Below are 14,363 nucleotides of genomic sequence, written 5' to 3'. Positions count from 1 at the left end.
TGTTTGTGGGCAACAACCAAATGCACTGCATGTGCTATATTATAACTGCATGCATTTGTAGTGCTGAGATTAGCAGCTGAATTCCAACATAGGAGCGGAAATTGGCGAGGTTAGTGTTAGGAGTGGAGAGGGGAAGGAAAGTATTAGGAGTGGAGAGTAGGGAAGCTTAGTGCTGGGTACAGGAGAGGGGTGGTTAGGAGGAGAGAGGGCAGGTTAGTGTTAGGAGTGGAGAGGGGGAAGGTTAGTGTTAGGAGTGGAGAGGGGGAAGGTTAGTATTAGGAGTGGAGAGGGGAAAGGTTAGTTTTGGAGAGGGGAGGGGAAGGTTAGTGTTAGTAGTGGAGAGGGGGAAGGTTAGTATTAGGAGATGGGAGGTTAGTGTTAGGAGTGAAGAGTGGGAAGGTTAGTGTTAGGAGTGGAGAGGGGGAAGGTTAGTATTAGGAGATGGGAGGTTAGTGTTAGGAGTGAAGAGTGGGAAGTTTAGTGTTAGGAGTGGAGAAGGGAGGTTAGTGTTAGGAGTGGAGAGGGGAGGTTAGTGTTAGGAGTGGAGAGGGGAGGTTTGTGTTAGGAGTGGAAAGGAGGAAGGTTAGTTAGTGTTAGGAGAGGGGGAGGTTAGTGGGAAGATATGATGAAGATATTTGCAATATTTGCAATAAATTATGCTTGGCAGTATCATGTGGCAAAAAGGAGGAGCATCAAGAACGAATGTATGCCAGGGAACAACGACTGAACAACAAGTATGGAGGAATGAGCTGAGACAAATGGCTCACATCACACTTCCATGTCCTACTCGCTGTGTGGTGCCATTTACTTGAGCAGTCACAATGGACTGACCACAGCTGACTTAGCTCTTCCTGTGAGCTTTCACCATGGTGCTAATAAAGCTTTCACCACTGTACAAGGCACTCACTGCTGCAGCTATTTTACCACAAGGTGTTGCTGTACGTAAGCATAAATTACCTCTAGCAAAGACACGCTGTAAATATCTTGAAGAAACACGGGTCCATCACCACTTTTTTTCTTGTACTCTGTGTTCTTGTTCTTCGGTATTTTCATGTCAGAAAATAAAACAGATGCAAACAATGAAAAAACAAAGCAAATAATGTTCATCATGTGCTAATGTAAATCAATATATTCCAGGGAAATCATGAAATGGGCGCTGCTAATCTGGTTTTCATGTATATACAAAATATGTGAGGATCCCCTTTGACAGTTGCACACTATTAGCAATGTCCCATGAATATATGCATCACCAAGGGGGGGGGAGGGGGGGACAGAGAAGAGGCACCCAAGATATGATAACACTTTGTTAAAAACAGGCAAAATAAGAAAAATAAGGTGTCTTACTTCAATGAAGACAAATTCATGCCATAAATGCATTTCAATATGTGCTGGCGACGCATTTTGTGGGTCTGTGCCCACTTCCTCAGGCTGATTAAAATGCCTGAGGAAGTGGGCACAGACCCACGACATGCATTTCCAGTGCATATTAAAATTCATTAATCACATGAATTTGTCTTCATTGAAGTAAGCCACCTCAAAGTTTTATCATACCTTAGGTGCTGCCCCCTTTGTGCTTCTCACCCACCTTTGGCCCTTGTGGCTTGACCACGCCCAGGACCATTTGATTATTTTGTAGCAAAAGCAGAACCACACCAAGCCTGTCTGGACACCTAAGTGAAGCCGGGTCTAATCATCACCACCTGCCTGCAGTGGTTGGCTGCCCGTTTGCAGCCTTTGTGAGTACCGAATTCTTCTACTTTTACCTATCGTTCACTTTGTGACATACTGCACCATCGGGGCTCCCGTTGTCTCTGTGGTTTTTTTTTTCAGGTTGCTCGTTGATCAGGCTTTACATCTGTATATGCACCACCACTCTCGTTAAATGTGCAACCACAAGAGGCTTTCTTTTTCTATACAGACATCACAGTGTTGGTTTTATTCACGCAGTGAAAAAGAAATGGGCAACTACACTTCTCATATGTTTATCTTAAAGTGGACCCAAATTAAAAATACAAGATTTCAGAAATAAAATCTATTTTCTAAATTATAATAATAAATAGCAGGCTTTTTTCAGCTGCATGATGACAAATATAAAATATTTGACGTTTATTGGAGAAACCCCTCCCTTCCTTTCAAATTGCCGGGACAGGATCCGGCAAACTGGTGGAGTAGAAGGTGTCCAGCAAAGGAGGAATTGCTAATGGCTGCCTGTATAATCCTAGTTATGAAAAGAGAAGGGTGAAAGGCAGTCACTGAAATGCTCACAGGCTTGAAGGAGTGTTTATTTATCTTTGTATGTGGTGCAACTAAATATTTTGTATTAAAAAAATGTTTGGTTTGGGTCCATAAATAAATGCATGTAGCCATATGCAAATCCCATCACTGGTAGAGAGAGTCTTATGTAAATGATTACGTTTGTGTACATATTGGATCACATGACACCCTGTATCGGATGAGACCGTGTCCTAGAGCCATGTGAGTCAAATTTGTGGATGTGTGCAATTGCCACATGTGTAGAGCATGACGTGAGTACTATCCAGCGATGTGTGACATGACACATGCAGGAAAATTGGAAACATGCCGAGAAGGGGAGTTGATCAAACAGGCACACCACAGAGTGCACAGACAGGCGGATTTACCCAACGGTTCGTCAAGACCCCTTTGCAACAGCAAGAGATATTCAAAAAAGCCTGACACCATCAACGGTTGAACCTGTGCAGACTATTTGCAACAGGCTGTTTGCAGGGCATCCAGTCACTGGGGTGTCATTAAAGGAGACCATAGATGATGCATACTTACCGTTTTATACATACCTGGGGCTTCCTCCAGCCCCATCCGCACGGATCGCTCCCACAGCGCCAGCCTCCGCTGCCTGCAGCTCCGGTACAGGGTCCCATAACTTCCTGTACACTTCGTTCCGGACTCCGGAGGGGAGAGCGAGGGAGGGAGATACCCCTTAAGGTGAGGGAGTGGGGGGGGGGGGGATACGTCCGCAAACCATTTAGCAGATTACGACTACTTTTGATAGGCGTAATGAATTGCCATAGATTAGTCCCATTGTTTCTAGAGGGCAGTGGCGTTGCTCAAGAGCTTTGCACCCTAATGCAAGTTTTAAGTCCCTTTTCCATGGGCAGTTGATATGCAGTGAAAAGACAGGGCCCGTTCGCACTTGAGCGATTAGCGGGTGATTCCCACTAATCGCCGAAGCACTAGCGCTTTTTAAAGCACTAATGCATTACAGAGTATATGGCAATGAACTCATGCCATATCTTAGCGCCAATCGCAAAACGGGTGACATGCAGCATTTTGCAGTGATTCTGGAGCGACCGTGGTACAGTGCTTTATAAAGCACTGGTCGCAATGGCTCTGAATCACAAAAGTGTGAGCAGTGATTTTACCACGCTAATTACGATAAAGTCACCCATGCAAAATGGTACCATTTTTGCGATTTATGGCCGCTCTAACTCTCACAACTGCTTGCTGCTGCCTGGTAACTAAGTATTCAACGAAGGAACGGCACCACACCCAGTATTAATAGCTCAAATACTTTATTTAATCATTAAAAAGACCAGCAACGACAGTCCGCTGTTTCGGCATAAGCTGCTTTTCTCAAGTTGCCATAATGTCATTTGACATTATGGCAACTTGAGAAAGGCAGCTTATGCCGAAACAGCGGACTGTCGTTGCTGGTCTTTTTAATGATTAAATAAAGTATTTGAGCTATTAATACTGGGTGTGGTGCCGATCCTTCGTTGAATACTTGGATAGAGACCCCATGGTACAGGGGTGAGGATCAAGGCACACACTTGAAAACTTGAGCCCATAAGTGGGTGCTCCCAGGATCAGGTTTGCGCTGCCTGGTAACTACTCACTGCTGCTTGGTAACTGCTCACTGAGCACGCAATTTAGCCGCCTGTGGAATAGGCCCTTAAATTGGACCCCCCCAAGCATTTCATGCATGACAATTCATATGGCACAACAAGACCTGCCAAGGACATCTGCAGTATGAAAGGTGTAAGCAGAGGTTTACCTGCCAGCCCCTTGCAGCCTTCTTGTCCCGCACCGGTCCTCCACCATCCTCCATTCCCTGCCACCAGCTAGTTTCATTACAGTCGACACGGCAACTGTGCGCCCTGGGCCATAGGTATCTTTCTTTGCATTCCCGCCCACAATAGCGTCCTGCGCTATCAGCGCAGGATGCTATTATGGGCAGTAATGCGAAGAAAGATACGTGTGGCTCGGGGTGCGCAGGGGCAGTTGCCGTCGAATTACAAGTGGACGGTAACTAAACTAGCTAGCGGCGGGACAATGCAGGTTTGTGGAAGACCGGCACGGGATAGGAAGGCTGCAGTGGGGCTGGCCTAAGACCCAGGTAAGTGAAACACTTAGTTTTTTTGTAGTATTCAGTTCCCCTTTAAAGCACGTATAGAATTGAATACTACCAGCATACATGGGCGTCCGCAGAAAATTTTTCGGGGGAGAGGAAAAAGAGGGGCGGCGCATGCGAAAATTTGGGGGGGTGGTGTGTAAAAATGGAGCTACGTCATGCGGCGAAAAATGGGTGTGGTCATGAACCAGAATGTGGGTGTGGTCGTGGGTGGAGACAAGTTTACATAAACTAAGCAATGGTGGGACATTAGATTAGGACAGTGGTGGCGAACCTTTTGGAGGTCGAGTGTCCAAACTGCAAAATCACTTTACTATCACAAAGTGCCAACAGCAATTTAAACTAAATACAAATGTTTTAACTCATACATGAACATTATGGAAAATCCAAGTTGAAAATAAACTGTGAAGATAAACAATTTCATCCATCCTACTCCTGAAAAATGTATTCATTTTTTTAGAACCTCCCAGTTTCATTTTCTGTTTTAAAAAGCGGAAAAAGTAGGTTTAATGCTATTGTCTCATATGATGATGATTCAGCTTTTTCCATAGTCTCGCAGTTAACAATCATGTGACCCCCAACAAGAGAAATTCAGCAATCATGAGGCCCCCATCAAGACAAATTCAGCAATCATGAGGCCCCCAACATGACCAACTCAGCAATCATGAGGCCCCCAACAAGACAAATTCAGCAATCATGAGGCCCCCAACAAGACAAAGTCAGCAATCATGAGGCCCCCATCAAGACAAATTCAGCAATCATGAGGCCCCCAACATGACCAACTCAGCAATCATGAGGCCCCCAACAAGACAAATTCAGCAATCATGAGGCCCCCAACAAGACAAAGTCAGCAATCATGAGGCCCCCATCAAGAAAAATTCAGCAATCATGAGGCCCCCAACATGACCAACTCAGCAATCATGAGGCCCCCAACAAGACAAATTCAGCAATCATGAGGCCCCCAACAAGACAAATTCAGCAATCATGAGGCCCCCAACAAGACAAATTCAGCAGTCATGAGGCCCCCAACATGACCAACTCAGCAATCATGAGGCCCCCAACAAGACAAATTCAGCAATCATGAGGCCCCCAACAAGACAAATTCAGCAGTCATGAGGCACATAAATAGACAGCATTTCACATAAATAGGCAGAATGCCCCCTTAATATGGTAGACACCTCTCACCTGGCAGCAGTTCCCCAAAATACACTCAATCTGACAGCAGTGGTTCCCCAAAAATAGGTAGCCCCAGGTCTATAGGTGTCCCCAGAATAGGTGGCCAGCGGTATAGATGTCCCCAGAACTGGTAGCCAGGGGTAGAGATGTCCCCAGAACAGGTAGCCAGGGGTATATGTGCCCAGTATATGTAGCCAGAGGAATAGATGACCCCAGTATATGTAGTCAGGGGTATAGATGACCCCAGTATATGTAGTCAGGGGTATATGTGCCCAGTATAGGTAGCCAGGGGTATATGTGCCCAGTATATGTAGTCAAGGGTATATGTGCCCAGTATATGTAATCAAGTGTATATGTGCCCAGTATATGTAGCCAGAGGTATATGTGCCCAGTATATGTAGGCAGGGGTATATGTGCCCAGTATATGTAGGCAGGGGTATATGTCCCCAGTACATGTAGCCAGAGGTATATGTCCCCAGTATATGTAGTCAGGTGTATGTGCCCAGTATATGTAGGCACGGGTATATGTCCCAGTATATGTAGGCAGGGGTATATGTGCCCAGTATATATAGCCAGGGGTATATGTGCCCAGTATATATAGCCAGGGGTATATGTGCCCAGTATATATAGCCAAGGTTATATGTGCCCAGTATATGTAGGCAGGGGTATATGTGCCCAGTATATGTAGCCAGAGGTATATGTCCCCAGTATATGTAGGCAGGGGTATATGTGCCCAGTATATGTAGTCAGGGGTATATGTGCCCAGTATATGTAGGCAGGGGTATATGTCCCAGTATATATAGCCAGGGGTATATGTGCCCAGTATATGTAGGCAGGGGTATATGTGCCCAGAATAAGTAGCCAGGTGTGCCCAGTATATGTAGTCAGGGGTATATGTGCCCAGTATATGTAGTCAGGGGTATATGTGCCCAGTATATGTAGTCAGGGGTATATGTGCCCAGTATATGTAGTCAGGGGTATATGTGCCCAGTATATGTAGTCAGGGGTATATGTGCCCAGTATATGTAGGCAGCGGTATATGTGCCCAGTATATATAGCCAGGGGTATATGTGCCCACTATATATAGCCAGGGGTATATGTGCCCAGTATATATAGCCAGGGGTATATGTGCCCAGTATATATAGCCAGGGGTATATGTCCCCAGTATATGTAGGCAGGAGAGGGGTATATGTCCCCAGAATAAGTAGCCAGGTGTGCCCCAGCAGGAGGGGAGCAGCGCAGAGAAGAGAGAGAGAGAGCTATGTGCGGACAGTGGGGAAGGGCGGACGTCTCCCCCCCCCCCCCCTTCCCTCACCTTAGGGGGCTCTCCCTCCCTCGCTCTCCCTTCCGGAGTCTGGAACGAAGTGTGCAGCAGCTGGGCAGTGGGTGGCACTTACCTCGTCTTGTCGCAGGCGCCGGATGGATTAGCCGCTACTCTGGTCTGGTCCAGACCAGAGTGCGGCACCAGAACTTTCGGCGCAGGAGCGAGACGAGGTAAGTTCCGCCCGCTGCCCAGCCACTGCACACTTCGTTACGGACTCCGGAGGGGAGAGCGAGGGAGGGAGAGCCCCCTAAGGTGAGGGAAGGGGGGGGGGAGAACGTCCGCCCTTCCCCGCTATCCGCACATAGCTCTCCCTCTTCTCTGCGCTGCTGGCCGCACGGGCACGCGGCCGGGGGGGGGGGGGGGGCAGTGGGCGGCCAGGGTCGGGCAGATGCCCGATTTTGCCATATGTGTGGACGCCCATGCCAGCATAGCGTCATTGAAGAGCTAATATTGTGATTGAGGGAGGTCCACGGGCCCCCAGTGCAGTGGCATCCTCTATTGCTAGGCCACTGCTAGATGTGGCTTTTTCTGTTTCAGAATATATCAGAGGTACAGACTAACCAGTTGAACTACTGGTTTGTCTGTACCTCTGGGTGTTTCAAGTCCTACTCCACAGAGCCACATTAATCCATGCCATGCACTGATGAGGACCTACCAGTCTAAAACAGTCTGTATGTATGTTGGATTATTGTGTCTCTGTACAATTAACAGCTGACACATCATTGCATTCTAGCGGATCTGGAGGTGTGTTTAGCTTCTAAGGATGACAATGGTTGATTTGCATATATTCAGCAGTGATGCACTGGGAGACATCTCGGAGCTCCCTCCAACCTGAATTATCACAAATGCTTTTTGTTTTAAGAAAGCAAACTTTTGTTTTCCATAGAATATACCAGACAATTGGTTACTTACAGTTTTTCCTAAGCAACTGACAAGATCTCGCAGAGCTCCTTCCTAAAGACAAATAATGAAGTTTAGCAGCATAATGAAAAAATAAACAGAAAATCGGTACAGTATATCTCAGTCTGCTCGACATCAATGTTAGCAAAAACTAAAATGAAAGTTAAAAAGAGAGATGGTCAATGAGATGCAAATAATTTTGACCTTATTCAGCATGATGCAAATTTTGTATGCAAATTTACGCTGCTGGATCATGAACCAATTAAATCCTGCTGAAGTAAAATGCGATTGGTCCATTTTCAAGTTGCATAATCCTGCATCACCTCAAAATGATTTGCATCTCATTGACCATTCCTAGTTAAAAGTGAAAGCATAGCTGCATAGGGCATCAGCTCCTCCACACATAAATGTTTAATATAGTCATGTCTGGGTACATGTTGGAGATTTTTAAACACTTCCTGTTAGGAGAGGAAGTGAGGAAAGGTCTCCCAGGCAGGAACACAGACTTCATTCAAAATGTTACAACCTCTTTTCACACTATTCAAAACTAAAGTTTACTGGAATTTGGTCTTTAATACATTTTCAGCATCGACCAAGCGAAAAGGTACTTAAACTGAACTTGAGTTGAAAATGAACTGACAAACAATTGTATATATCCTCCTACTCCTAAAAACGACATTTTGTTAGATATCTCATAGTACAACCATTTCTGTAATTTGTAGATAATAGTTTTAAGGTGGCCACACACCATACAATTTTTTTTATATTTCTTTTCAATTGAAGAATTACAATCAGTGTTTTTGATTGATTGTAACATTTGGAAAATCTGAGAAAATAACTTGGGTCTATATATCAAGAAATTGACATTCTAACATACACAATTCAATTTTCATTAAAAAAATGATCAGAAAAATCCACCACTCTCAATCGACTTATATTGAAAAAAATGGGAAGTTCGATCAGATAAAAAGCTTTCCATTTTTTCTGTACAACTAATCATTTTTATCAAATTGCCATGGAATTGGATTTTTATTGTATCGTGTGTAGTCACATTTAGGTACAATGCATGTTGCATGTTGTCCAGTCACTGTGGACATGGGAAAGACCAGGTGAGGCCACAGTACAGTGTGCACATTGTCCAGTCACTGCAAATATGGGAGAGACCAGGTAATGCCACAGTACAGTGTGCACATTGTCCAGTCACTGCAAATATGGGAGAGACCAGGTAATGCCACAGTACAGTGTGCACATTGTCCAGTCACTGCAAATATGGGAGAGACCAGGTAATGCCACAGTACAGTGTGCACATTGTCCAGTCACTGCAAATATGGGAAAGACCAGGTGAGGCCACAGTACAGTGTGCACATTGTCCAGTCACTGCAAATATGGGAGAGACCAGGTAATGCCACAGTACAGTGTGCACATTGTCCAGTCACTGCAAATATGGGAGAGACCAGGTAATGCCACAGTACAGTGTGCACATTGTCCAGTCACTGCAAATATGGGAGAGACCAGGTGAGGCCACAGTACAGTGTGCACATTGTCCAGTCACTGCAAATATGGGAGAGACCAGGTGAGGCCACAGTACAGTGTGCACATTGTCCAGTCACTGCAAATATGGGAGAGACCAGGTGAGGCCACAGTACAGGGTGCATATTGTCCAGTCACTGCAGACATGGGATGGAGACCAGGTGAGGCCACAGTACAGGATGCATGTTGTCTAGTCACTGCAGACATGGGATGGAGAACAGGTGAGGCCACAGTACAGGATGCATGTTGGCCAGTCACTGTGGACATGGGACAGTGAACAGGTGAGGCCACAGTACAGGATGCATGTTGTCTAGTCACTGCAGACATGGGATGGAGAACAGGTGAGGCCACAGTACAGGGTGCATGTTGTCTAGTCACTGCGGACATGGGATGGATAACAGGTGAGGCCACAGTACAGGATGCATGTTGTCTAGTCACTGCAGACATGGGATGGAGAACAGGTGAGGCCACAGTACAGGATGCATGTTGGCCAGTCACTGCAGACATGGGACGGAGAACAGGTGAGGCCACAGTACAGGGTGCATGTTGTCTAGTCACTGCGGACATGGGATGGAGAACAGGTGAGGCCACAGTACAGGATGCATGTTGTCTAGTCACTGCGGACATGGGACGGAGAACAGGTGAGGCCACAGTACAGGGTGCATGTTGTCTAGTCACTGCGGACATGGGACGGAGAACAGGTGAGGCCACAGTACAGGATGCATGTTGTCTAGTCACTGCAGACATGGGATGGAGAACAGGTGAGGCCACAGTACAGGGTGCATGTTGTCTAGTCACTGCGGACATGGGATGGATAACAGGTGAGGCCACAGTACAGGATGCATGTTGTCTAGTCACTGCAGACATGGGATGGAGAACAGGTAAGGGCCACAGTACAGGATGCATGTTGGCCAGTCACTGCAGACATGGGACGGAGAACAGGTGAGGCCACAGTACAGGGTGCATGTTGTCTAGTCACTGCGGACATGGGATGGAGAACAGGTGAGGCCACAGTACAGGATGCATGTTGTCTAGTCACTGCGGACATGGGACGGAGAACAGGTGAGGCCACAGTACAGGGTGCATGTTGTCTAGTCACTGCGGACATGGGACGGAGAACAGGTGAGGCCACAGTACAGGATGCATGTTGGCCAGTCACTGCAGACATGGGACGGAGAACAGGTGAGGCCACAGTACAGGGTGCATGTTGTCTAGTCACTGTGGACATGGGACAGTGAACAGGTGAGGCCACAGTACAGGATGCATGTTGTCTAGTCACTGCAGACATGGGACGGAGAACAGGTGAGGCCACAGTACAGGATGCATGTTGTCTAGTCACTGCAGACATGGGACGGAGAACAGGTGAGGCCACAGTACAGGATGCATGTTGGCCAGTCACTGCAGACATGGGATGGAGAACAGGTGAGCCCACAGAACAGGGTGCATGTTGTCTAGTCACTGCGGACATGGGACGGAGAACAGGTGAGGCCACAGTACAGGGTGCATGTTGTCCAGTCACTGCAGACACGGGACGGAGAACAGGTGAGGCCACAGTACAGGGTGCATGTTGTCTAGTCACTGCGGACATGGGACGGAGAACAGGTGAGGCCACAGTACAGGGTGCATGTTGTCTAGTCACTGCGGACATGGGACGGAGAACAGGTGAGGCCACAGTACAGGATGCATGTTGGCCAGTCACTGCAGACATGGGACGGAGAACAGGTGAGGCCACAGTACAGGATGCATATTGTCCAGTCACTGCAGACATGGGACGGAGAACAGGTGAGGCCACAGTACAGGATGCATGTTGGCCAGTCACTGCAGACATGGGACGGAGAACAGGTGAGGCCACAGTACAGGGTGCATGTTGTCTAGTCACTGCGGACATGGGATGGAGAACAGGTGAGGCCACAGTACAGGGTGCATGTTGTCTAGTCACTGCGGACATGGGATGGATAACAGGTGAGGCCACAGTACAGGATGCATGTTGTCTAGTCACTGCAGACATGGGATGGAGAACAGGTGAGGCCACAGTACAGGATGCATGTTGTCTAGTCACTGCAGACATGGGATGGAGAACAGGTGAGGCCACAGTACAGGGTGCATGTTGTCTAGTCACTGCAGACATGGGACGGAGAACAGGTGAGGCCACAGTACAGGGTGCATGTTGTCTAGTCACTGCGGACATGGGATGGATAACAGGTGAGGCCACAGTACAGGGTGCATGTTGTCTAGTCACTGCGGACATGGGATGGAGAACAGGTGAGGCCACAGTACAGGGTGCATGTTGTCTAGTCACTGCGGACATGGGACGGAGAACAGGTGAGGCCACAGTACAGGGTGCATGTTGTCTAGTCACTGCGGACATGGGACGGAGAACAGGTGAGGCCACAGTACAGGATGCATGTTGGCCAGTCACTGCAGACATGGGATGGATAACAGGTGAGGCCACAGTACAGGATGCATATTGTCCAGTCACTGCAGACATGGGACGGAGAACAGGTGAGGCCACAGAACAGGGTGCATGTTGTCTAGTCACTGCGGACATGGGACGGAGAACAGGTGAGGCCACAGTACAGGATGCATGTTGGCCAGTCACTGCAGACATGGGACGGAGAACAGGTGAGGCCACAGTACAGGGTGCATGTTGTCTAGTCACTGCGGACATGGGACGGAGAACAGGTGAGGCCACAGTACAGGATGCATGTTGTCTAGTCACTGCGGACATGGGATGGATAACAGGTGAGGCCACAGTACAGGATGCATATTGTCCAGTCACTGCAGACATGGGACGGAGAACAGGTGAGGCCACAGAACAGGGTACATGTTGTCTAGTCACTGCGGACATGGGACGGAGAACAGGTGAGGCCACAGTACAGGATGCATGTTGGCCAGTCACTGCAGACATGGGACGGAGAACAGGTGAGGCCACAGTACAGGGTGCATGTTGTCTAGTCACTGCGGACATGGGACGGAGAACAGGTGAGGCCACAGTACAGGGTGCATGTTGTCCAGTCACTGCAGACATGGGACGGAGAACAGGTGAGGCCACAGTACAGGGTGAAGAGATGAACGCTGCTGCAATATGGATGGGGCATTGGTGCATTGGTGCAAGTGTGAGGCCCTCATAACACAAAAGACCAGGACAGGAGCCATTATAGTGGCCATCCAAGGTGTGCACACTTACAATTACTGTCGCCTGAGGGGTCAAGCACTCAGGCACTCACTTTGGGCCAAGTGCTCTATAGACACTTTCTGTTGCTATGGAGGGGGAGGAGAGACAACAGCAGGGCACATGACAGACGTGGATTACAGTGGGCAATATATTGAGGAAAACAATGTGCTTGGCCGTAACAATCCAGCATTTCAGATCTTCTGGTAATGCATTGGGCGTCTGTACCATGCTAAATTCTCAGCAGAGGCAGCTGGTTGGTGCCATCTTGTCTAAGTTTAGTATAGTGGGTGTAGGGGCCTTTAGAGATGATGGGGTGTATTCACTGACACACACCTGAACAAGTTAACTGTTGTCTAAAATCAAATTTTAACAGAGGAAGAGACCGGCTTGATGCAGTGTTTCCTCCTTTCCATGGGGAGGGAATTAGAGCTGATCCTAGTTTAACACTTTTAAGGAAACTCACTATTGGTATTTGATCTGGTAGGGAAAGTTTGACCTGTGCTGATATGATTAGCCTAATACACTTTCAGCATGGCTTTACTCACTTTCTTGGTTGGAGAGGCTGATTTTCTGAACAGATCATTATATACAGATTCCAGGCAAGTCAAGTCCTTTGTGACCTGATCCCCTTGTAGGGAAAGGCTGCTGTTCACGGAGTCTTTGGGGAGTTGTGTGACGTCAGCTACAGAGAAGGAAGTGAAATTATCAGTAGAGGTGATCAGTTTCTCTGAAAAAGAAAATGGCAATGACAAAAAATAATGCGATAGAACAGAACGGGGTTGATTTACGAATACTTGATAAAACAGCCATGCAGAGTGTACATGGCAATTTTACCAGTGTTTATGCAAATAACAGTGTAATATACACTGCTGTATACTTTAAATAAAATACACTGATTATGCGCTCCTCATTAATCTCTCATTAAACAGAATAAAAATTTTCTTATCTAGCAACCGCTCAGAACCGTTATCTTATTGGATCGCTGCGCTAAAAGGGTGTGTGTATCCCCATTCAAAAGACAATGTGTATACATAAACAGCGGAGCGCTCAACAACAGCAGGCCTATTGATAAAAGTTCGTTAGTCCCTCCAGCATAAAAATAAGTCCTCCAATACAGATCACTTTTGTATTTTCTCCAGTGTTCCCACACTTCAGCAATCCGTTTATAATCATCAGTATACGCTCACCAGAAATGATGGCTAATCAGTCAAGATCAGCAATACAAGTGTTTGGCCCAGCCAGTTAATCTCTCCTCTCTTCGTTGGCAATCTTCTTGCACTCATAAAGCATGTGGAAAAAACAAACTCCAATAGTGTGATACCGTCATACTACAACACATCCAGTATCCACCAGTGCTCCCCTCTTAGCCAATACTCTCACCCAGCGTGCCTCCACCGATCAAATAAATGAGCCTCTCACCAGATTGAATGGCCGACCCCTCACAGACCAGCAAACAGGCGAATATGTAAAAGACTTCTGCCTCCACAATTTGTCTCCAGTAACGGGGAATCTAAGGCTCAGAAACGCTTGACATAGTATAACTCCGTTTATTTATCAAAATATCTAAAAAGTAGTGCACTTACAATTGTTCCATAAAAACTGCGCATGTAAAAGATCTTTCCCCTCGAGGTTTCTCGCGTCTCACCGGCTCTCCAGGCCACGCCCTACTAGTTTCGTCATCCGACTCATAAGGAGCTTGGCCACTGGGAGCCGGCAGACGCTATACATACCCACCCCCTGGTTACATGCTCCCTTGTATCAATTGATGTCATTCGCCAGTTGTCTCAGCGTAATTTCTAAGCTGTCTTCTGATTGGGTCCAGTTCCGCCTAATGGGTTACTTACAAACTACATTACCCATAGCCCTCCACG

General features: G+C 47.2%; 1 protein-coding gene across 1 annotated transcript in view; it reads right to left on the bottom strand.

The window, feature by feature from the left end:
* The window catches only part of LOC137504243 (protocadherin Fat 4-like), a 162,106-nt gene that overhangs the window by 125,450 nt on the left and 22,293 nt on the right, over nucleotides 1–14,363 (bottom strand). Inside the window, exons 2-4 of the mRNA XM_068232389.1 lie at nucleotides 13,038–13,174; nucleotides 7,800–7,841; nucleotides 958–1,038 (exon numbers count right to left, since the gene is read on the bottom strand). Coding sequence (XP_068088490.1) covers nucleotides 958–1,038; nucleotides 7,800–7,841; nucleotides 13,038–13,174 — 260 coding nt within the window. The remainder of the gene's footprint in view (nucleotides 1–957; nucleotides 1,039–7,799; nucleotides 7,842–13,037; nucleotides 13,175–14,363) is intronic.

Source organism: Hyperolius riggenbachi, chromosome 4 (assembly GCF_040937935.1).
Source record: "Hyperolius riggenbachi isolate aHypRig1 chromosome 4, aHypRig1.pri, whole genome shotgun sequence".
Lineage (NCBI taxonomy): Eukaryota > Metazoa > Chordata > Amphibia > Anura > Hyperoliidae > Hyperolius > Hyperolius riggenbachi.
Note: the sequence above shows the minus strand (reverse complement) of the source record. Positions and strands in the feature narration are given on the sequence as shown.